Consider the following 25,041-nt stretch of genomic DNA (forward strand, 5'->3'; position numbering starts at 1 on the left):
TGTGACCCTAACCCACCCAGCCCTGAACACTTTGACCCTAACCCACCCAGCGCTGAACCCTGTGACCTTACCCAAAAGCCCTGAACAGTGTGACCCGAACACAACAGCCCTGAACACTGTAACCCTAACCCATCCAGCCTTGAACACTTAGACCCTAACCCACCCAGCCCTGAACACTGTGACCCTAACCCAGCCAGCCCTGAACACTGTGACCCAAACCCACCCAGCCCTGAACACTGTGACCCTAACCCACCCAGCCCTGAACACTTTGACCCTAACCCACCCAGCGCTGAACCCTGTGACCTTACCCAAAAGCCCTGAACAGTGTGACCCGAACACAACAGCCCTGAACACTGTAACCCTAACCCATCCAGCCTTGAACACTTAGACCCTAACCCACCCAGCCCTGAACACTGTGACCCTAACCCAGCCAGCCCTGAACACTGTGACCCCCGAACCCATCCAGCCCTGAACACTGTGACCCTTAACCACCCAGCCCTGAACACTGTGACCCTAACATACCTAGCCCTGAACACTGTGACCCTATCTCACCCAGCCCTGAACAATGTGACCCCAAACAACACCAGCCATGAACACCGTGACCCAAACACACCCAGCCATGAACACTGTGACCCTAACTCACCCAGCGCTGAACACTGTGACCCTAACCCACCCAGCCATGAACACTGTGACCCAAACACACTCAGCCATGAACACTGTGACCCAACCCACCCAGAACACTGTGACCCTCACCAACACAGCCCTGAACACTGTGACCCGAACCCATCCAGCCCTGAACACTGTGAGCTTACCCAAAAGCCCTGAACACTGTGAACCTAACACACCCAGCCCTGAACACGGTGACCCTAACCTAACAGCCCTGAACACTGTGACCAGAATACATCCAGCCCTGAACACTGTGACCTGAACCCATCCAGCCCTGAACACTGTGACCTTACCCAAAAGCCCTGAACACTGTGACCCTAACACAACAGCCCTGAACACTGTGACCAGAATACATCCAGCCCTGAACACTGTGACCTGAACCCATCCAGCCCTGAACACTGTGACCTTACCCAAAAGCCCTGAACACTGTGACCCTAACACAACAGCCCTGAACACTGTAACCCTAACCCACCCATCCAGCCCTGAACACTGTAACCCTAACACACCCAGCCCTGAACACTGTGATCCTTACACCACCTAGACATGAACACTGTGACCCGAACCCAGCCAGCCCTTAACACCGTGACCCTTAACCACCCAGCCGTGAACACTGCAACCCTAACCCACCCAGCCCTGCACACTGTGACTCTAACCCACCCAACCTGAACACGTGACCCTTTGACGTGAGTGAGTGGAACGCGCCAACCAGAGCACGCGGCGGGCTAGGGATGACGCGCTTCCCGTGCGCTGGCTGTTTCCGGTGGCGAGGCTGAGCTGGACATGGTGCTGCTGGAGAGCGACTCGGTGAGAGGCTGCTACCCGGACCCAGTGGAGCTCGGACTAGGACTGTTACTAGACTAGGACAAGCCCTGTGTATAGGCTCTGTGTGTGTGGGGCGCGACACTGGCGCTGTGTGTGTGGTGTAGCGGGGGAGGGACGACACTGGGGCAGTGTGTGTATAGGCGCTGTGTGTGTGTCTGGGGGGGGCGCGACTCTGGGGCAGTGTGTGTATAGGCGCTGTGTGTGTGTCTGGGGGGGGGGCGCGACACTGGGGCAGTGTGTGTGTGGGAAAGTGAAATCTGTAAGACACAGGAAACAAGGGTTAGTAAGTAGTAATCAAGGAGGTCCTCCTGTGCTAAATGGTATATACTTCAATGCAAGGAGTAGCGCGAATATGGCGGATGAGCTGAGAGCACAAGTAGACATGGGGGTATGACATTATAGCCATTCAGCGACTGAAAGAAAGGCAAGTTTCGCAGCTCAATATTCCTGGTTACATGATTTTTAGACAGGACAGAGAGGGGGGTAAAAAGGTGGGTTGGGGGTTGCGGTATTGGTGAAAGAAACTATTACAGTGGTGAGGAGGGATGATATGTTAGAGGGATCATCAAATGAGGCTATGTGGGTCAAACTGAAAAATAAAAAAGGGGCGATCACACTGCTGGGCGTGTGCTATAGACCCCCAAACAGTGGGAGGGAGATAGAAGAGCAAATATGTAGGCACATTTCTGTGAAGTCCAAAAACCGTAGGGGATTTCAACTATCCTAATATTGATTGGGACAAATATAGTGTGAAGGGTATAGAGGGTGTGGAATTCCTAAAATGTATTCAAGACAACCTTTTTAGTCAGTATGTAGCTAGCCCAACACTGGAAGGAGTGGTTCTGGATTTAGTTTTGGGAAATGAAGCTGGGCAGGTGGAAAGGATATCAGTGGGAGAACACTTGGGTGCCAGTGACCATAATTCAGTCAGATTCAAGTTAGTTATGGATAAGGACAAGGATAGACCAGGAATAAAAGTTTGAAATTTGGAAAAAGCTAATTTTGCTAAGTTGAAAAGTGATTTGGCCACAGTGGACTGGAAACAGCTACTTGTGAGTAAATCAGTGTCGGAGCAGTGGGAGGATTTCAAGGAAGAGATCCGGAAGGCTCAGGCCAAACATGTGCCGTTAAAGAAAAAGGCTGGGAATAATTTTAATGCCCTCTGGATGTCTAGGGACTTACAGAGGAGGATAAAGGGGAAAAAAAGGAAGCTTATGTCCTATACCGACGGCTAAATACTGTAGAATCTCTGGAGGAATATAGAAAGTTCAGAGTTAAAATTAAAAAGGATACCGTGTATTAGGAATGCTAAAAGAAAACATGAAAAATTAAGAGTAAGAGGATAACTTAAAGAAAGGGTAGGGCCTATTCGAGGCCATGAGGGTAATCTGTGTGTGGAGGTGGAAGATGTTGGTATGGTTCTTAATGAATACTTTACGTCTGTTTTCACAAAAGAAAGGGACAATGCAGATACTGCTATCGAGGAGGAGTGTGAAATTCTGGATGAAATAAATATAATGAGAGAGGAGGTATTAACGGTTTTAGCAGCTTTGAAAGTGAATAAGTCCCCAGACCTGGATGAAATGCACCCCAGTCTGTTGAGCGCAGCAAAAGAGGAAATAGCAGAGGCTTTGACCATCATTTTCCAGTCCTCTTTGGATTTAGGCATGGTGCTGGAGGACTGCTATTGTGCTACCCTTGTTTAAGAAGGGAGAAAGGGATAGGCCGGGTAATTACAGGCCTGTCAGCCTAACCTTTGTGGTGGGAAAATTATTGGAAAAAATCCTGAAGGACAGGATAAATCTACATTTAGAAAGGCAGGGATTAATCAGGGATAGTTAGCATGGATTTGTTAAGGGAAGATCGTGTTTGACTAACCTGATTGAATTTTTTGAGGAGGTAACCAGGAGGGTCGATGATGGTAGTGCATACAATGTAGTAAATATGGACTTTAGCAAAGCTTTTGATAAGGTCCCACATGGTAGACTGGTCATGAAGGTTAAAGCCCATGGGATCCGGAACAAAGTGGCAAGTTGGATCCAAAATTGGCTTGGAGGTAGGAAGCAAAAAGTAATGGTTGATGGCTGTTTTTGTGACTGGAAGGATGTTTCCTGTGGGGTTCCACAGGGCTCAGTACTGGGACCCTTGCTTTTTGTGGTATACATCAGTGATCTAGATTTGAATATGGGGGATATGATTAAGAAGTTTGCAGATGACACAAAAATTGGCTGTGCGGTTGATAATGAAGAGGAAAGTCATGGACTGCAGGAGGATATCAATCTACTGGTCAAGTGGGCAGAGCAGTGACAAATGGAATTTAATTCCGAGAAGTGTGAGGTGATGCACTTTGGGAGGGCTAATAAGGAAAGGGTATACACATTAAGTAGTAGGCCACTTAATAATGTAGATGAACAAAGGGACCTTGGAGTGCTTGTCCACACATCCCTGAAAGTAGCAGGCCAGGTGGATAAGGTGGTTAAGAAGGCACATGGAATGCTTGCCTTTATTGGCCGAGACATAGAATATAAGAGGGAGGTTATGCTTAAATTGTATAATACTTTGGTTAGGCCACAGTTGGAGTACTGCATGCAGTTGTGGTTGCCGTATTATAGGAAGGACGTGATTGCACTGGAGAGGATGCAGAGGAGATTTACTAGGATGTTGCCTGGAATGGAGAATCGTAGCTATGAGGAGAGATTGGATAGGCTGGGTTTGTTCTCCTTGGAACAGAGGAGATTGAGAGGAGACCTCATTGAGGTGTATAACATTTTGAGGGGCCTGGATATAGTGGATAGCAAGGGCCTAGGTCCCTTGGTGGAGGGGTCAATTACGAGGGGACATAGGTTTAAGGTGGGTGGTGGAAGGTTTAGAAGGGATTTGAGGGGAAGCTGTAACCTGCAGGGTTACGGACCTAGAGCTGGTAAGTGGGATTAAACTGGTTAACCTCTTGTTGGCTGTTGCAGATACGATAGTATGTACTGCAGGGAATCTAATATCGCCTGGACTAGTTTCGATCGCTTGGATGGGTCAGAGAAATTTTTCCCCAGTTGGCCTGGGTTTTTATCTCTCCCAGGGGATCACATGGCTCCGGTTGGGGTGGAGTGTAGAATGTTGCGGTGCAAGGGGTGTTGTATGGGGCGGACTGGTTGGGCTGGGTGCTCTTTACCTTTCTGCCATTGTTCATAGGTTTATATGTAACCTGTGGGGGGGGCAACACTGGGGCTGTGTGTGTGTGTGGCAGTGTGATTGGTTGGTGGAGCTGGGGCAGTGTGTTGGGGGTGGGTTGATATGGGCAGTGAGTGTTGGGCGGTGTAGCAATAGTAACAAAACGATCTGGTGGTGGTGGTGCTACCTTGGTATCTACATGTTTGTAGTCCAAATCTTTTTATTTGTCTCGCGCTGACAGCACTGGTGCCATCTACTTGTGCGGTGTGGTGACTGTGATCGTTTTCTCCCCCTTGTAGTTTCTGACTGAGCTGACACGGCTTTTCCAGAAATGCCGCTCCTCTGGAAGCATTTACCTCACCATGAAGAAATGTGAGTACAGTACACACACGGTTTGCTTTGTATTGAGAACAACAGGAATCGGCCAGTCAGCCCCTCTAGCCTGCTCCACCATGCAACTAGATCAAGCCTAATCTACCTCAGCTCCACTTACCGGCCTTAGCTGCATATCCCTTGATACCCTTCATCATAGGTGGTCCCTCGAAGTGAGGATGACTTGCTTCCTCGCCAAAAAGGGATGAGTTCACAGGTGTTTCAATGAAGGACCTAATATTCCAGATCCTGAACTAAATCCTGAAGGGTGGAAGATGCCTGTGTGTGGATTTTTTTAACGTGTGGTGGCCGTTGCACACCAGCCACCACACGGGCTTGACAGAGCTAGGTCTTGGTTCAGTGGCAAGGATTACCAAGATGACTGGAGACCTGCTCTGCTGCACAGACCTAGTGCGCACACATATCGCAGTGTGGGCTGCCCCTGGCTCTGAACTCGCGCCTCTCCTGGGCCCCGATCACGTCTCTCTACAATCTCGCCACTCCTTCGCCCCAACCTCGCCGCTCCTGCTGTATCTGCCCACGCTCCAATCAACGGCCTGGACCTTGATGACGTCAGTCTTCACTGCTGTTGCCCTCCTGCACCAGCTCGCGCTGCTCCTTGAAGTGCTATGCCTCCACGCTGCTCCCGAGGCCGCTCGCCTATCCTTTTATGGCCCCGACCTGCTGCTGGTGTTCACACAGGTCGGGGTCTCCACGCTGCTCCTGAGGTTAAGGTTTACCCTTACCTAGCCAATATCTTATCGATCTCAGTCTTGAACATTTCAATTGACCAAGATTCAGTGGTAGTGCGGTCGACTGTGAGTCAGAAGGTTTTTATTTAAGTGCCACAGTGGCACACAATCCAGGCTAACACTCCAGTGCAGTGCTGAGGGAGTGCTGCACTGTTGGAGGTGCCGTCTTTTGGATTAGACATTAAACCGAGGCCTGTCTGCCCCTCAAGTGGACGTAAAAGGAGGTGATGAGAGAAATTAAGAGAAACAAAAGGATGTAAGCAGATTATGTTTGTAATTCATTCTCGGGATGTGGGTGGTGTTGAGGTCAGCATTTATTGGACTTCCTTAGTTGCCCTTGAGAAGGTGGCAGTGAGCTGCTGCCTTGAATCGCTGCAGTCCGTGTGGTGAAAGTTCTCCCACAGTGCCGTTGGGGAGGGAGTTCCAAGATTTTGACTCAGATTATGAAGGAACAACAATATATTTCCAACTCAGGACGGTGTTAGTTGGAGGGGAACTTGGAGGTGAAAGTGTTCCCATACACCTGCCGCCCTTGTCCTTCTCGGTGGTAGAGGTCGCGGGTTTGGGAGATGCTGGCGAAGAAAATCTATGAATGGTTACAGCAGAATATTAAAAGAAAGAAAGACTTGCATTTATATAGCGTCTTTTTATGACCAATGGACGTCTCAAAGCGCTTTTTAGCCAATAAAGTACTTTTGGAGTGTAGTCACTGTGTAATGTAGGAAACTAGGCAGCCAATTTGCACACAGCAAGTTCCCACAAACAGCAATGTGATAAATAACCAGAGAATTTGTTTAGTGTTATGTTGATTGAGGGAACAATATGAGCCAAGACACCGGGGATAACTCCTCTGCTCTTCTTTGAAATAGTGCCATGGGATTTTTTAGGTCCACCTGAGGGGCAGATGGGATCTCGGTTTAATGTCTCATCCGAAAGACAGCACCCCCGACAGTGCAGCGCTCCCTCAGTGGAGTGTCAGCCTAGATTTTTTTTTTTTTTACGTGCTCAAGTTCCTGGAGTGGGACTTGAACCCACAACCTTAAGTGTGCTACCCACTGAGCCACAGCTGATTCGGCATGTGTGGGAGGGAAGGATGGAAAATCTGGCAGAGAAGCTCCTCCCATGGGCTGAGAATGTGGTGGGAGATGCCGGAGGTGCGGACCACCCTGTTGGCTATGTACCGATAGGGGTCTCCACCCAAAGCATTAACCCACAACTTCCCATCTTCTCTCTCTCTGTCTCAATCATATTTTCTCTATCACTAAGACAGATTATTTGGTCATTATCACATTGTGGGTGGTAATTGTGTCCAAATTTACTGCCCCGTTTCCTACATTACAACAGTGCTTACATGTCATGAGTACTGAGCTGGTGGGGCTCTTTTCTGTAGAAGAGAGAAGACTGAGATGTGATCCAATGGAGGTCTTCAAAATTATGAAAGTGTTTGCGAGGATAGATGTAGAGAATAATTTTCCACTTGGGGAGTCCAAAACTAGGGGCCATAAATATGAGAGTCACTCATAAATACAGTAAGGAATTCAGGAGGAACTTCTTTACTCAGTGATTAGAATGTGGAACTCATTACCACAGGGAATAGTTGAGGCAAAAACAGAGATGCATTTAAGGGTAAGTAAGATAAACACATGAGGGAGAAAAGAATAGAAAGATAAGGGGAGTGGGCAGAGAAATGAAGTTGATTCCAAGATCAGATCAGCCAGGATCTTTTTGAATGGCGGAGCAGGCTCGAGGGGCCAAATGGCCTCCTCCTGCTCCTATTTCTTATGTTCCTGTATGCTGTGATCGGGTTAGATGAAGAGGGTTGGGAGGAGGCTCGTGTGGACCATTTGGGCTGAACAGACTGTTTCCGTGCTGTAAATTTGATGTCATTCCCCCGAATCCAAGTGACTCTGGTGTGCCCATCCTACATTACCAGCACCTGCAGTCAGAGATAAAATGGGAGAGATGGTCAAGGCCAGAATCTGCAGCTGTCTTTACTTCATGTTAATCAGTCCTGTTGCTCTGCAAGACTCAGTAACCCCGCAATCAAATGCAAATGAGTTATATTTCTTTCAGAAACTAACATTTTGGGATACTGTCTGAGTAATTTGAGACCTGAGTGTAGCAGGCTTGGGAGGAACAGGTGGCTTTAGACCCATGCTTCTCCAAGCTCTCCACCACTGGGTTCCTCGCCTCATGTCTGGCTCTGTTGTAGACAGATTGATGGAGACTGATTGCTGTGATTAGTCAACAACTCCAGCATCAGTGTTGTATCAGGCGACAACCAGGATGGTAGCAGGTCAATTGGGTAGATCGTGGTCTAACAATTCTTGTGTTCCTTCCCAGCCAGCGCCCTAGTGTTTTAAATGGGCGGCCCCTTATTCTAAGATCATGCCCTCTAGTTCTAGTCTCCCCCATCAGTGGAAACATCCTTTCTGCATCCACCTTGTCAAGCCCCCTCACAATCTTGTACGTTTCGATAAGATCACCTCTCATTCTTCTGAATTCCAATGAGTAGAGGCCCAACCTACTCAACCTTTCCTCATCAGTGTCAGCCTAGATTTTTTTTTGTGCTCAAGTCCCTGGAGTGGGTCTTGAACCCACAACCTTCAGACTGAGGTGAGTGTGCTACCCACTGAGCCACAGCTGACACATTTGAGCCTGATGGGAGGAGCTCAGAGGTCAGAGAGGGACAGCCAGAAGCTTCATCTTTATGGAACTATGCGAGAACTTTTAATGTAATAAAAATATCCCAAGGCACTTTACGGGAGCATAATCAGAAACTATTTGATACTGAGCACCAGAGAGATATTGGGACAGGTGACTAAAAGATTGGTCAAAGAGATAGGTTTTAAGGAGTGTTTTAAAGGAGGAGAGAGAGGTCGAGAGGTTTAGGGAGGGAATTCCAGAGCTTGGGGTTTGGGCAGCTGAAGGTACTGTCGCTGATGGTGGAGCGAAGGAAATCGGGGTGTGCATGAGGCCGGAATAGGAAGAAAAAAAAGACAGACTTGGATATATATAGAGCCTTTCATGACCACCGGACGTCTCAAAGAGCTTTACAGCTAATGAAGTATTTTTGGAGTAGTCGCTGTTGTAATTATTTAAGTTATTATTTAAATGGAGAAAGGTTGCAAAGTGCCGCAGTACAGTGGGACCTGGGGGTACTTGTGTATGAAACACAAAAGGATAGTATGCAGGTACAGTAAGTGATCAGGAAGGCCAATGGTATCTTGCCATTTATTGCAACGGGGATGGAGAATAAAAGCAGGGAAATCTTGCTACAGCTATATAAGGTATTGGTGAGGCCACACCTGGAATACCGCGTGCAGTTTTGGTTTCCATATTTACGAAAGGATATACTTGCTTTGGAGGCAGTTCAAAGAAGGTTCACTTGGTTGATTCCGGAGATGAGGGGATTGACTTATGAGGAAAGGTTGAGTAGGTTGGGCCTCTGCTCATTGGAGTTCAGAAGAATGAGAGGTGATCTTATCGAAATGTATAAGATTATGAGGGGGCTTGACAAAGTGGATACAGAGAGGATGTTTCCACTGATGGGGGAGACTAGAACTAGAGGCCATGATCTTAGAATAAGGGGCCGCCCATTTAAAACCGATGAGAAATTTCTTCTCGGGGTTGTAAATCTGGAATTCGCTGCCTCAGCGAGCTATGGAAGCTGGGACATTGAATAAATTTAAGACAGAAATAGACAGTTTCTTAAACAATAAGGGGTTATGGGGAGCGGGCAGGGAAGTGGAGCTGAGTCCATGATCAGATCAGCCATAATATTGAATGGCGGAGCAGGTTCGAGGGGCCGTATGGCCTACTCCTGTTCCTATTTCTTATGTAATGTAGGAAACACGGCAGCCAATTTTGTGCACAATCAAGCTCCTACAAACAGCAATGTGATATGTTATTTTTGTTATGCTGATTGAGGGATAAATATTGGCCAGGACACCGGGGATATCTCCCCTGCTCTTCTTCAAAATAGTGCTATGGGTTCTTTTATGTCCACTTGAGAGAGCAGAAGGGGCCTCGGTTTAATGTCTCATCCGAAAGATGGCCCCTCTGACAGTGCAACCCTCCCTCAGCACTACACTGGAGTGTCAGCCTGGATTTTTTTTTTGTGCTCAAGTCCCTGGAGTGGGACTTGAACCCACAACCTTCAGACTGAGGCGAGTGTGCTACCTACTGAGCCACAGCTGACACATTTGAGCCTGATAGGAGGAGCTCAGATCTCGGAGGGTTGTAGGGCTGGAAGAGGTTAGAGATTGGAAGTAGGCATAAACTAAAGAGTGTGTGAATTGGAGAGACGGAGCAGAATTTAACCTTTATCTTTCTGTAGATGACGGTCGGACAAAGCCTGTTCCGCGGAAGGGGAACCCTGACACTTTTGAGCCCGCCGACAATAAGTGTCTCCTGCGGGCGACTGACGGGAAGAAGAAGATCAGCACAGTGGTAAGTGACATGCGGAGGATGTTGAATCCTGCAAAGGAATGTAGGCAGGTTATGTGAGTGGGCAGTAAGGTGGCAGATGGAATATAATGTGGGGAAACGTGAGGTTATTCACTTTGGTAGGAAGAATAGAAAAGCAGAATATTTTGTAACTGATGAGAAATTATTAAATGTTGGTGTTCTGAGGGATTTGGGTGTCCTCGTACGGGAAATACAAAGTTCGCATGCACGTACAACAAGCAATTCGGAAGGCAAATGGCATGTTAGCCATTGGAGTACATGAGTAAGGAACTCTTACTACAATTGTACGGGGCTTTGGTGAGACCACACCTGCAGTACTGTGCACAGTTTTGTCCCCTTATCTGAGGAAGAATAATACTTGGAGGCGGTGCAATGAAGGTTCACTAGAATGATTCCTGGGATGAGAGGGTTGCCCTCTGAGGAGAGATTAAGTTTAGATGAATGAGGAATTATCTAATTAAAACAATCCAGACTCTGAGGAGGATTGACAGGATAGATGCTGAGAGGTTGTTTCCCCTGGATGGAGAGTCTAGAACTAGAGGACATAGTCTCAGGATAAGGGGTCAGCCATTTAGGACTGAGATGAGGAATTTCTTCACTGAGGGTTGTGAATCTTTGGAATTCTCTGCCCCAAAGTGCTGCGGATACTCAGGCGTTGAGTATATTCAAGGCTGAGAGGGATAGCTTTTTGGACTCTAGGGGAAATCAAGAAATCTGGGGGATCAGGTGGTAAAGTGGAGTTGTGGTCAAAGATCAGCCATGGTCTTATTGAATGGCAGAGCAGGCTTGAAGGACCTTAATCTCTAAATAGGAACAGTATAAGGCCATTCAGCTCCTCGAGCTTGTTTCCCCCATTCAGTTAGATCATGGCTAATCTGTATCTTGACTCCATCTACCTATCATTGCTCCATATCCCTTGATATCCTTACCCAACAAATCTGTCGAGTTCGGTCTTTAATATTTCAGTTGATCCCCAGGCTTTTGGGGAGAGTTCCCGAGCCTATTCCCCCACCGACTTGCTTTGAGCAATGTAGGGGGAGATCCATTCGTGTATGTGTGGTGAATGTATAGCTGGTTAACCAGATTGAACTTTTCAGCCTGCATTAAGAAGCCAGTAGGTGGTAAGTGTTTCCAGTACCGTCTGTTCATGCATTTAAATTATTTCTTTTTACTTTTAGATAAGCTCCAAGGAAGTGAACAGGTTTCAGATGGTAAGTCTGTAAATTCGCAATGCGTAGTGCATCATTATTGATGTGAATCCTGAATATGCCTGACTTTACTGGCTAACGCAACAAACATACACACTCTTTAACAATTGATGGCAAGTTGCCTCTCCCCTTCTCGCCAGCCCCAGTCTTACAAGGGCTGTAGTTAAACTTCAGAGGGGGTGTGGGGTGTGGGTGTGAGGTGCGGGGTTGGTGGGGAGAAAGAATGAGGTAGAATCAATTCTTGGAACAGTCTGCTATAATGCTGCCAGGATCATAGCAACAGCAGAAGACCTCAATAGTGGAAATGGTGTTTCTGAAATGAGACAGACATTTACAGTCCATTACAACTTGATGTGTACCACTTTGGTGCGATCGACCCAATGAATCCTTTTGCACGCACTGCTCTGCTGTCTCTATGTAATGAGCACTCAGTAGTTAAGACGACCATCAACCTTTGGTAAATTTTTAATAGGAATAGGGGGTGCCCATTTGGCCCATTGAACATCTTCTGCCATTCAATTAGATCATGGCTGATCTGTCCCTCAACCCTATTTACCCGCCGTTGCTCCATATCCCTTGATACCCTTACCCAACAAAAATCCATCGATCTCAGTCTTGAAAGCTCCAATTGTCCCCTAGCATCCATAGCCTTTTGAGGGAGAGCTCCAGATTTCCACTACCCTTGTGTGTAAAGTGCTTCCTGATTTCACTCCGGAATGGCCTAGTCTAATTTTATCGTGCCCCCTTGTTCTGGAAACAGTTGTTCTGTAACTACCCTATCGAATCCTTTCATCATTTTAAATACCTCAACCATCTAAACTTGAGGAAATACAACTCTAATTTATTCAACATGTCCTCGGAATTCAACCATTAGTATAATTCTGGTGAATCTGCGCTGCAGCTCAAAGGCCAATACATCCTTTGGGTGTGGTGCCTCAGTACCTACATCTGCTTTAAAACGACCTGCTCAGCTGGCACTGGTGGGCCTTGGTGGCCGCTTGCAGACCTGAACGGCCCCAGATTGATTTCCCCCTAGTCTGTTGAATTAGTTGACACTCACCCAGGCTGGGGTACCTCGGGTTTGGGAGAGGAGTATCGGCCAAGCTGCCTGCTCCTGATAAGTTGCAAAGTACACGTATGGATATCTAGCGAGGGCAATCAGGTGTAGCTGTGATGGGTGTTTTATTTTCTCCTCCCATGTTGGTTTTCTTGAACAATGCTGGAACAGGAGAAGCAGTGTGCAGTACTGTTGCACACCACTAGATGTCTCCTTGCCCTCTCTGACACGGGCACTATTCACCTGGAACTGATTGGTTTCTTTGGCCTGTTTATTTTTCCATGAACCCTTGTCTCTTTTTGATTGATTTCTAGTCATTTAGAATAATTCAAGAGCATAAGCTGGTACCCTCCAGTCCTCAGTCAAGCACTTCACCTTTTGGGTATGAGGTGATAAGTTTAATGTTAATGTAACCCAACAGCACCAACTTGCATTTCTTATAGCACCTTTAATGTAATAAAACGTCCCAAGGTGCTTCACAGGACAAAATTGACACCAAGCCAAAGAAGGAGACATTAGGACAGGTGACCCAAAGCTTGATCACAGAGGTGGATTTTAAGGAGTGGCTTAAAGGAAGAGAGGCAGAGGGGTTTAGGAAGGGTATTCCGGGTAGCTGAAGGCACGGCCAGCAGTGGTGGGGTGGAGGATGGACAAGAGGCCGGAATTGGAGGAGTTTGTAGGGCTAGAGAGGTTAGAGAGGGAGAGGCAAGGCCATGAAGGGATTTAAATCCGAGGATGAGAATTTTAAAGTTGAGTTGCTGGACCGAAAGCCAATGTAGGTCGGCGAGCACGGTTGATGGGTGATCAGGACTTGGTGCGAGTTAGGACACGGGCAGCCGAGTTTTGATTGCGATGAAGATACGGTGGAAGATGGGAGGCCGGCCAGGAAAGTGTTGGAATAGTGTTGGGGGATCCATTAATTACATTTTAAACAATTATCATTGGCTTCATTCAAAGCATTTGAATTTTGAACATAGTCAGTGAGATCATATAAACCAGTACAGCAACAATCTCCATGGGAGGGGGCCCTTTGTCCAACCAATCTCTTGCAATAGTGGGGCTATCAGCACCCCAAGGTATAGCTGAACTACCTGGCTGGAATTGGCATGTCTGTCACGAGGGTCAACTTGCTTCCCACCTTCCATTGCTGGGCGGGTCACCTTGCCGGGAATAATTGGGGATTTGACTTTGAATTCCATTGATTGATTGCAGTGTCAGCCATGGCTCAGTGGGTGGCACTATTGTTTGAGTCAGGTCGTGGATTCAAGCCCCATTTCCGAGACTTGAGCACAAAATCTAGGCTGACACTTCCAGTGCAGTACTGAGGGGGTGTTGCACTGTCGGAGGTGCCACCTTTCGGATGAGATGTTAAACTGAGACGCCCATCTGCCCCCTCAGGTGAACATGAAAGATCCCACAGAGAGTACTTCTCGGTATCCTGCACATATATTTATCCCTCAACCAGCATCGCTAAAGCAGAGATCTGGTCATTATCACCTTGCTGTTTGTGGGACCTTGCTGTGCACAAATTCGCTGCCTGATGTCTTACATTACAACAGAGACCAACATTCCCTCTAAGCTGCGCGGTCGCCTGAAAGGAAAAATGAGGGAGAACATTGACAGTGAATATACATCAAAAGTACTTAATTGGCTGTAAAGCGCTTTGGGACGTCATGAGGTTATGAAAGGTGCTATAGAAATGCACATTTTTAATTCCATGTTATTAATAAACAGTATTAATGCAGCACAGAAATTGATCCATAAATAGAGAGAATTCTACACATGAGGCTCGATGAGCAATCAGACCAGATCTGTCAATGGTGGCTTTTGAGTTAAATGCACTTTGATTTGTTATTTCTTCCTTCTCCTGTGATTTTGTTTTTATGAAGATAGACTGATTAGGAACTAACTTCTGCTTTAAGTTGATATTGTTCAGCGTAACTTGTTTTACGGTTCTGTTTCCCTTGCTCTGGGTTTTCAGGCGTACTCTAATCTGCTCCGGGCGCACATTGACGGCTTGAAGAAGAAGGACAAGAAGAGCAAGAGCAAGAAGACCAAGGCCACGCAGTGACTGCTGTCGGGGAGGCGCGGGGCTAGCTTCCTGCCTCTGGGGGAGGGAGCGGGGTTGTCGATTCCTGTGCTCCATGTCTTCGAACCATTTGCAAAAAGCACTTGCAAATGCAGAACCTTGCGAGCTGCAAATGATCACATGGGAGCTATGGGGAATCGGTGGGGAAGGAACTTGTTTCAGTGGGACATCTATTGGAAAGGCACCACGCTCTGCAGTGCGCAGATAACAATTCCCCTACTCGCACAGCATCTTTCTGCAATTATCCATGCTGTGGAAATATTTATTACGAGGCATTGGAGGACAAAAAACAAGGAGCTCCATTTGCTTCTCTTTTACACCAGGGCACCATGATGCAAGTTATCCCCTCTGTGCAAAGATCGTTTTGTTTAAGCCTTGATCCCTGCCATTTCCAAATGTTAAAGTTGTGTCTGTGGGTATCTGACCTGTATAGATTTCAGTTGATGATTTGACTGATTTTCAATTGATAAAGTTGCCCCCTCTCTATTGCTGCATTTAGATGTGACCCTACAGCTCCTTACAATCCGAGGAGCTGAGACATGCTCGCCACTAATGAGACCAAACCCTCTGTGTAATTTGTGGAATAGATTGCAGGGAGTGTCACTGTCCTTAAGTTAAATACAGTAGCCCCCCCCCCCACTGATTATTCTCCATAGAGCATTAGCAGAAATCAGGCAGAAGGAAACTCCAAGCTTCTAGTTGAATGTAAAAAGGGGGGCACCAAACTTTGATCTCTCGCTGAGTGGAGTTTTGATCTACTCTCCCATAGTGGTTCAGTCTCTGTGGTCGACTAGCGTGTGGTTGGGTTTTCTTTGAGTGAAATAAGTCGCAGCAGTGGGATATCAAGCGGTTTTATTGCTGGGGCTGGTTTTGTTTTCAAACTCTTATATATTGATGATCATTGCGGATCTGTATATTAACTACATTAAAGTGCACGACAGGGCTTTCTCGGAACTGTTCTATTGCATCAAGGTTATTTGTATATTTTTTTTTAAACTATGCTGGTAAGCGCCTGCATGTGTTCCAGCCATGGCTTTGGGTAGCGCTCTCGCCTGAGTCACAAGGTTGTAGGTTCAAGACAGCCTCCAGAGACTTGAACACAATCCAGACTGTCACTCCCAGTACAGTACTGAGGGAGAGCTATACTGATGGTGGTTCTGTCTTTCGGATAAGATGTTAAAGCGAGGCCGTAAAAGATCCCATGGCACTAATTCTAAAAAAGAGCAGGGGTGTCCTGGCCAATATTTATCCCTCATCAACATCACTAAAAGAGCAGATTATCTCATTGCTGTTTGTGGGACCTTGCTGTGTTCATGACAACAACAACTATGAACTTAATTGACTGTAAAGTGCTTTGGGACGTCTGAGGTAGTAGTGTATAAAGTGCCAGTTTTTTCTTACCCATTGAGCTAGCAGAATATAATGGAGCAGAAAATCAATTGGTTTCTACAATGGACAGTTAATCTGCCACTAGTTTTTTTTACACGGGTGACACTTGAAAATTTGTCCCCGTCTCCTTTAACAGGTTCAGAAACGTGGTGGTTGAACACAAGAACACACGTAATTGAGAAACATTTCCACCATTTTAGTTTAATGAGGACTTTGTGCTTGAGCAGTCAATCTCAGGACATTACAGATTAGTTACATCTGGGATTGTAAAGTAAGTAGTGAAGGTACAAGAGTAGGTTATTCTGTATACAAATGTCACCGATATACATTGTGTACTGACACATAGTCAAATAAGCTGACTCCACCACCACCTTGTGCGCTTAAGAACAGGTCAGCAACAGTCTGGTAAAGCTTTAAAGAGATAGCTTCACATCTCAAAAGCCGGTTATTGTGTTCACTGCCATTTCAATTTTCCCTTCCCCTGAAGGCACTGACTTTTGTTGGGGTGCAGTTCTTTTGGCAGTTATCTCCCCCTCCTCTCTAAATGGCCATTCTTTACATTTGGGAGAATGCTATTTAATCAGAGGGCATCACACCCAAGCCCTGTCCAGCCCACACACGCTCACTTTACAGCAGGGTTAACTGAAGTGAGCAGTAACAGGAATGCCAACTGAGTTACCCCTTTGTCATGCAGAGGCACTGAACCTAAATTTTATCACCTGTAATTAGTATCAGCCATGGCTCAGTGGTAGCACTCTCTCTTCCCCCTTAATCAGAAGGCTGTGGGTTTATGCCTCAATCCAGAGACTTGAGCACACTCCATGCTGAAACTCCCAGTGCAGTACAGGGGCGGTGTTTCAGATTATTAAACCATCTGCCCTCTCAGGTGGACATAAAAGATTCCATTACACTATTTCAAAGAAGAGCAGGGGAGTTCTCCCCGGTGTCCTGATCAATAATTATCCCTCAACCAACATCACTAAAAATAAAGATTTGGCCATTATCACATTGCTATTCGAGGGACCTTACTGTGCAAATTGGCTGCTGAATTTCCTACATTACAATAGTTACACTTCAAAAAGTACCTCATTGGTCCTGAAGCACTTGGGATGTCCTGTGCTTGATAAGGGGCAACATAAATGCAAGTTATTTCTTTCATTCTGATGCTTCACTAGTGTTTTGTCCCGCTCCCTGACCCAAGGCAGCAATTGGTTATTGGATTATACTTGTGGACAACCCCATGTGTTCATTGGAGGATGGCCATGAGCCAAAGTCACAAGATCACACTGTTAGTAAACCAAATCAGTTCATCCGAATGCATTCAACCAGAATAAAATACTAAAAGTCCCAGGATCACAACACCCAACTGTTTCTAAAATGATTTGAGTTTTGGTTTTTCCTTCACTGCTCAGAGGTCTAATTGTTGATCACTCTGTGTGAAAAAGAACTTTCCACAGTCGATCTTCTCATGAAACTAGCAATAATGTTGTTGTGGTTTGCTAAAGTGGGGAATGGTGGTTAACAACAACTTGCATTTATATAGCACCTTTAACATGGTAAAACGTCCCAAGACACTTCTCAGGAGTGATTATCGAACAAAGTTTGACACTGACCACGAGATATTAGGACAGGGAAGAGGTAGGTTTTAAGGAACAACTTCTAGGAGCGAGAGGTGGAGATGTTTAGGGAGGGAATTTGAGAGCTTAGGGCCGAGGCAACTGAAGGCACAGTCACCAATAGTGGAGTGAAGAAAAGTAAGGATGCGCAAGAGGCCAGATTTGGAGGAACCCAGTGATCTTGGAGAGTTGTAGGGCTAGTGGAGGCTACAGAGATATATGAAAGGGCGAGGTCTTGGAGGGATTTAAAAACAAGGATGAGAATTTCTAAATCGTGGCATTGCCGGACTGGGAGCCAATTTAGGTCAGCGAGCACAGGGACAATGGGTGCGAGTTAGGATACAAGCAGAAGAATTTTGGATGAGCTCAAGTTTACGGATGGTGAAAGGTGGGGGACAGGCAGGAGAGCAGTGGAATGGTCGAGGCTTGTGCTTGATCCTGAATCTAGTAGCACAAGGAGATTTCCATCTTCTACATTTGGTCTACACTTCCACTCACCTAAACATTAGCGATATTCAGGTGTGACCTGTCCAGGCTGTGCATGTCACCATCAAAATCCCTAGTCGGGCAACCACTAGTTTGTCGAAGAGTCTCATGGTCACTAAATGTCTCGAGTGCTTTATAAGTACTACAGTATAGACCGTAAACCCGTGTTCTGTTGGAAAACAAGAGTAGCAGTCACTTGGCTTTTGTTTATGCATATTACCCTTTCACCTGTACCCCAATATGTTCACTGTGCATATTAACCTGTCACCTGTACCCCATTATGTTCATCACGGTTATCACAGATGTTTATGAAAAAAAACCTGCACATTCTATATTGTAAAGGATGTGAAATGCTCGAGACTGAGCAATAAGGCAGTACTTCAATGTTACTGTTCAACTCAAGTTTCTAAACTATATAAGCCTCACCTCCACTACTTGGCTGAATTACTGACTTGCAACTCATTCCCAGTTGTCTTTTGTCCTATATAGGGCTGCCTACACTGCTGATGTGTATTCCTGGAGCTTTGATCACATGATGACCTCTCACCTCTAACCACCCTGTCCCACGATTGGTCAGCTGGCACATCCATTGTCACGGTGCCTCACCTTCCCATGGCCAATTGGAAAGCAAATAGACTCTTCATTACCCAATTGGATCATTTTGGACTGTCAAACAGTCTTTCTCTCTTTCTCTCCCCCCCCCCCCCCACCATTTCCAATATAACTAATAAACAAAAGCGTTCAAAGAATTTTTAAAAACCACATGCCCTTATGATTTTTTTCTCGGGTTTGCTCGCAGCATTTTCCTGGAGATTAGTTTTTAATTCCTGGAGACTCTAGGGCAATCCTGGAGGGTTGGCAACTCTAGTCTTATACATTGCATTTGTGAAACGCACTGCAGGTATTTAGTGCCAGGAACTCTGCTACAATTGCCATTATTTTACTGTTCAATCTCGGCAACCCAAGGCCAGCTCCCAATCGAGGATAGGCCCAAGAGATTTGAACTGCCCACCACTTATAGCTGGTGTTAACAAGAATTGCCTGGCTATAAGGAGTGTGCGATAACACTGCTGGTACAAAAAGGAAAGCCAGTCTAGTCCACAGTATGTCCTCCACTTCCCCACCCATCCCAACAAAAAACAACCAATTTGTCTCTGTTTTCCTCTCCTGCGCACATCGACTTCTGCTAGGCATCAGTTGCTCTCCTACATCTTGCTCACATTTCCATTCCTCATGAGTGTGCCCAGTGTTGGCAGGATATTTGAACATGGAGGGCATCACAGCTGCAACAATCTTGTCCTCACCCAATGTCCACACGCTCTCACTTTCCAAGTCATTGCCACTGGCATCAGGAGTGGCAACCCCACCTGATATTTGCCCTCACCCAGCCCTGCAGCCTCGAGGACGGTTGCAGCAAGGACGACTGCCACCCCACCCAATTGAGATTGGCTAACTCAGCACAGATTGGAAACAGAACCGTCTGGTCCGAGTTGCTCAGTTGCCCAATGTCTCTACCAAGTGAGCAATTGGGAGTGCTGGAGGAGTCAGTTTTTGTTTATCGATGAACATCTTCCATAATGGCACCTGCCGTGGCTCAGTGGGTAGCACACTCGCCCGAGTCAGAATGTTGTGGGTTCAAGTCCCGCTCCAGTGACCAGAGCACATAATCTAGGCTGACACTTCAGTGCAGTATTGAGGGGAGTGCTGCACTGTTGGAGGTGCCATCCTTCAGATGAGATGTTAAACCGAGGCCCTATGGTACTATTTTGAAGAGCACGGGAGTTCTCCCTGGTGTCTTGGCCAATATTTATTCCTCAACCAACATCAGATGACCTGGTCATTATCACATTGCTGTTTGTGGCAGCTTGCTGTGCACAAATTGGCTGCCATGCTTCCCTACATTACAACAATAACTACATTTGAAAAAGTGCTGTCTGTGAAGCGTTTTGGGACGTCCCAAGGACTTATTTTCTTATAATGCAACAATTCACCTCAGAAAATGATAGGAACATACACGTGACAAGGAAAGACCTTCATACTCAATCCCATCCAATTAATGGTACAAATTCACACACTGTTCACCCACCCCACCACAGTACACTTTCTTGAGAGAGAGGCATGAAACCCAAACCCTTCCAACATCAAATCATGACTTCTAGGGCAGGGGAGGAGAGATGGAAGGGATCAACTTCCCAACCACTTGAGCTTCTGGATTTCCCTCCACAGAGACTTCAAAGACAACTAATTCATCTACAAAACGATCCCCACCCCCTTCAAATGCAACAGAATGCAAACAATTAATCTGCAGTCATAGTTTTTTGCTTATTTACAAGTGACAGTTCAAAGTGGTCATTAAAAAGTTAACTACAGATTATATATCTATAGAAACACAATTAATTGCAGCAGCTATTGTGACCATTATGGAGAGGCTCAGGAATGCGAGGATGATTTAATTTTTGTCACAAATTAAGTAGCTGTGGCAAGGCCTGCAGTGAACTCCAGGCCTCAACACAAAATGGCTTAGTTTCAACAGTCTTTTTGAGAGGTCACTTTGCGGCAGTATCGAGCGACAATTAAATATCTGAATCTCTAGCAGAGATTTTATGGGACAATGGGTGACGGGTGGAGACCAACATACAGTATTGGCAGCGAGACTGAAGCTGGTAGTCCCACACAGTCTACATATGTTGACATGATGATGTAAACCAACCTCCGATATTCACCTGAAAGTCTCACCATGGTCCCACCAAATCATCAGATTTTCAACCTGATTGAAAAACCTGTGCTTCCAAATCTTTGTAGGTGTCAGTGGTAACACTCTCGCCTGAGTCAGAAGGTCATGGGGTTGAAGTCCCACTCAAGGGCCTTGAGCACATAATCCAGGCTGACAATCCCAGTGCAGTACTGAGGGAGTGCAGGCTTTCAGATGAGATGTTTAACTGAGACTTGTCTGCCCGCTCAGATGGATGTAAAAGCTCCCATGACACTATTTCAAAGAAGAGCAGAGCGCTTCTTCCCGGTGAACTGGTCAATATTTATCCCTCAACCAACATCACTCACTTAAAACAGATTAACTGGTCATTGTCACATTGCTGTTTGTGGAACCTTGCTGTGTACAAATTGGCTGCCGTGCTTCCTACATTACAAAAGTGACTACACTTTGAAAAAAAGTACTTCATTGGCTGTGAAATGCTTTGGGATGTCCTGAGATCATGAAAGGGGTGATATAAATGCAAGTCTTTTCTTTTTTTCCTCCATCTTTGTCAAGTTACCTGGACCACCATTTTTAAATGAACAATGGCAAATGCCTAATTAAATATTTTCTGCCCCCTTTCTCCCCTCACCCTTCAGGCTACTACTGGAACCTGGGAAAGAGATGTAGTGAGTTCTGGCTGTTCAGCAGTAGAGCCAACCTTGTCTTCAGCTGCTAACCTATATTCACTTTACAATCTGGCTCACTGGATTAGTGATCAGGGGCAGGAATCCCAGGCTAATTTGTACCATCCAAAGACTGGGCTCACTGAAACCAATTGTAACAGGGCTTGACAGGGTAGATGCAGGGAGGATGTTTCCTTTGGCTAGGGAGTCTTGAACCAGGATTCACAGTCTCGGAATAAGGGTTGGCCATTTAGGACTGAGATGAGGAGAAATTTCTTCACTCAGAGGGTGGTGAATCTTTGGAACTGTCTACCCCAGAGGGCTGTGGAGGCTCAGTCGCTGAGTACATTCAAGACAGCGATTGATAGATTTTTGAATATTAAGGGAATCAAGGGATATGGGGACAGTGCAGGAAAGTGGAGTTGAGGTAGAAGATCAGCCATGATCTTATTGAATGGCAGAAACAGGCTCAAGGGGCCAAATGGCCTACTCCTGCTCCTAATTCTTATGTTTTTATGTTCTTATGTCACATCCATACTTTCTGCCTCAATTGAGATCGGCTAACCAATACAGACCCACGCAGTGAACCTGGACATTTTATATCACACACAGAGAATTTGACCATGGAGCTACTCAAGCAGCCTATAATCAATGAAAACTACAAAACAACTTGCATTTATATAGCACCTTTAACATAGTAAAACATCCTAAGGCACTTTACAGGAGCGATTATCAAACAAAAATTTGACACCAAGCAACGGAGGTGATATTAGGAAGGCTTGGTCACAGAGCTAGGTTTTAAAGAGCATCTTGAAAGGAGAAGAGCTGGAGAGCCAGAGAAGTTTAAGGAGGGAATTCCAGAGCTGAGGGCCAAGATGGCTGAAGGTAGAGCAATGAAAATGGGAGATGTGCAAGAGGCCAGAATTGGAGGGCGCCGAGTTCTCCTGAGACTGAGTTGTAGAGCTGGAGCAGGTTACAGAGATAGTGAGAGGCAAGGCCATGGAGGGATTTGAAAACATAATTCACATAAACAAGAAGGGGGCAAAGGGAAACCCCTTCTTGGAAGGGAAGAAGCTGATAAGTATGTAGTTGGAGCATCCAACATCAATGGAGGCACCACTGACTTGGTAAATTTGAATAGATGGCTACCTAGTGTGGACCTGGTCATTGCCGGGATACAGCGACCATAGCAATTTAAGGAGAACATTTAACTTATAAATTAACATGAGGGTGCACAAAATGAAAATCTGTTCAATTACAAATTTATTGAGGAATGATAAATAAACTGGCTAAGCATCGCATCGTCATTTACTAGTTTCAGTTGCTAGACATTTCAGTAAAAGTCTGGTTAATATTCTAGGCCTCATGTCCAAAAAATACCACATCTCGAACAATATTTTACACCCATTTGACCAGGTACAGTGGTTTGATATGTAATAGCCATCTGAAAACGAACCCAGCTTTAGCTGGCCGAACTCAGGCTTTGAAACTTGTCTCTCAGATTCTTCACCAGGCCTTGCTGGCCCAGGTCTGTCCTCCTGCTGAGCTGGCCCGTCTCCTTCCTCGACTCCGGCTGCTGCTTGGTTGAGGAGACCTCCTTCTCAGCTCCTTTGGCAGTGCGGAGCTTGGCTGTTGGGTTGGAAGTTCCTGGCCACTTGCTCTTGGCCTCGCCCTCTTGTCTTAACTTGTACTCCTCCGAATCTTGGTAGGCCCTGAACCGTTCCACAGACGCCCGAATGGAAATCTTCTCGTGCAACATGGGAGACCTGATCTGGACGTAGCCCTCAGCACCACTGCCACTGTCCCTGGTGGTCTGCTCGTTCCTATGACTGCTCAAACCATCCCCGTCACACGGCAACTTCTCCATGATTATGACTTTCTGATCGTCTTGCAGGGTGAACTTTGACGAAACGTAGTGAGTGGTTTCAGCATCCTTAGTAAAGTGGCAGTGCTCGCAGTCTGAACTGGAACTGTGTTCAGTGCACCGACAATCCGAGGAAGTAGTCCTCGAGCAAGTCGCGTAGTTTTGCGGGGAACTCTCGGGTATCCCCTGCAGAAGGTACTGGATGGAAGAGTCGGACTGTAACTGTTTCCTGAACCCAGGGCCGTAAGCCGCCCTGTCCCCCTTAGAAAACTGAATGTTTGCGCTGGAAGGACAACTGCCAGGTTTAGACTTATCGTCTTGCTCCGGAGAACTGGAATGGGACAGTCTGCCTTCCATCATCCCATTCGGCATGGACATGCTCTTGGCGACTCGGCCCAGTTTCAAGTGGCCAACATCAGTCGGCCTCAAGAGGTTTGACCCGGCCGCCCTCAGCATAGAATCCCTCGCAACATGGCCGCGCACGGAGGCGTACTTGGAGCGGAGCTCCCGAACGTCGGGCCAGAGAAAGGTTTCCACTTCAGTCGGGCTCAGGAGGCTCCTGGAAAAGGACCTCACCGGAGACGCTAACTTTGGGCTGATGACAGAACGTCGAGGGGAAGTGAGCCTGGTGGAAGATGGAAAGAGTGCTTGCAAATCCTTGGTTGGAGACTGAGTGCCGAGTTCCTCCATCAATGGCGGCAATGGCACCTGTTCTTGAATAATGACATGCTCATAGAGAGGCAAAGACATTGTCACCTTTGGCTTATCTGCTGGAGATCAAAGAGAGACAAATAATTAAAAAGGAATAATTCTTGGTCACTAACAACTATAATACTAGCATTTAACAAAAAAGTTCAATCCTTCAAGGTCTTTTAGAAGGTGCGGAGGAGATTTACCGGATTGGTACCAGGGATGAAGGACTTCAGTTACCTGGAGAAGCTGGGGTTGTTCTCAATTTTCCCCTAATTCTTTTGGGGGGGGGGGGGGGAGCATGGTCCCTTTAAGGGCTGCGTGGCCCTTTCTTTTGTATTCATTCATGGGATGTGGGCATTGCTGGCAAGGCCGGCATTTATTGCCCATCCCCTAATTGCCCTTGAGAAGGTGGTGGTGAGCTGGCTTCTTGACCCATTTGTTTTTCGTAGCGGTTTGTTACAACTGAATGACTTGCTTGGCCATTTCAGAGGAAAGTGAAGAGTCAATCACATTGCTGTGAGTCTGGAGTCACACATAGGCTAGGCCGATTAAGGATGGCAGATATCCTTCCCTAAAAGGACATTAGTGAACCAGATGGGTTTTTATGAAAATCCAGTAGTTACGGACACAGATCTTTAACTGAATTTAAATTCCAGCTGCGGAGGTGGGATTTGAACTCAAGTCCTCTGGATCATTAGTCCAGGCTTCTGGATTGCTAGCCCACCAACATAACCACTATGCTACAGTTCCCATCTTCACAGTTGCGTGCATGCACAAACCTAAACATTGGAAAAGCCGGTCCTGGACTATGTGGGATTGGCAGAGAGCTGAGCGGCGTGCAGCTGATAGGGCACGTGGATTGTTCTCCTTAGACCAGAGAAGATCATGGGGAGATTTAATAGAGGTGTAAAAGTGTTAAACTAAATAAGGAGAAACTGCTACTACTGACAGTAGCGTTGATAACCAGAGCACAGATTTAAGATAACTAGCCAAAGAAGCAAAGGGGTGATGAGA

The 25,041-nt window shown here is 46.4% G+C and overlaps 2 protein-coding genes across 2 annotated transcripts in view; one reads left to right on the forward strand and one right to left on the reverse strand.

The window, feature by feature from the left end:
- The first annotated feature begins 1,391 nt into the window (after positions 1 to 1,391).
- srp14 (signal recognition particle 14) lies at positions 1,392 to 15,555 on the forward strand. The gene is made up of 5 exons (XM_070878851.1): positions 1,392 to 1,470; positions 4,953 to 5,025; positions 10,117 to 10,229; positions 11,426 to 11,458; positions 14,494 to 15,555. The coding sequence occupies exons 1-5, from the start codon at positions 1,447 to 1,449 to the stop codon at positions 14,581 to 14,583; spliced, it is 333 nt and encodes a 110-aa protein (XP_070734952.1). The 5' UTR covers positions 1,392 to 1,446; the 3' UTR covers positions 14,584 to 15,555.
- A 3,248-nt stretch (positions 15,556 to 18,803) lies between these two features.
- The window catches only part of LOC139263178 (pleckstrin homology domain-containing family G member 3-like), a 221,497-nt gene continuing 215,259 nt past the window's right edge, over positions 18,804 to 25,041 (reverse strand). Inside the window, exon 20 of the mRNA XM_070878852.1 lies at positions 18,804 to 24,104. Coding sequence (XP_070734953.1) covers positions 22,933 to 24,104 — 1,172 coding nt within the window. The 3' untranslated portion in view covers positions 18,804 to 22,932. The remainder of the gene's footprint in view (positions 24,105 to 25,041) is intronic.

This window comes from Pristiophorus japonicus, chromosome 4, assembly GCF_044704955.1.
Source record: "Pristiophorus japonicus isolate sPriJap1 chromosome 4, sPriJap1.hap1, whole genome shotgun sequence".
In the NCBI taxonomy this organism is placed as follows: domain Eukaryota; kingdom Metazoa; phylum Chordata; class Chondrichthyes; family Pristiophoridae; genus Pristiophorus; species Pristiophorus japonicus.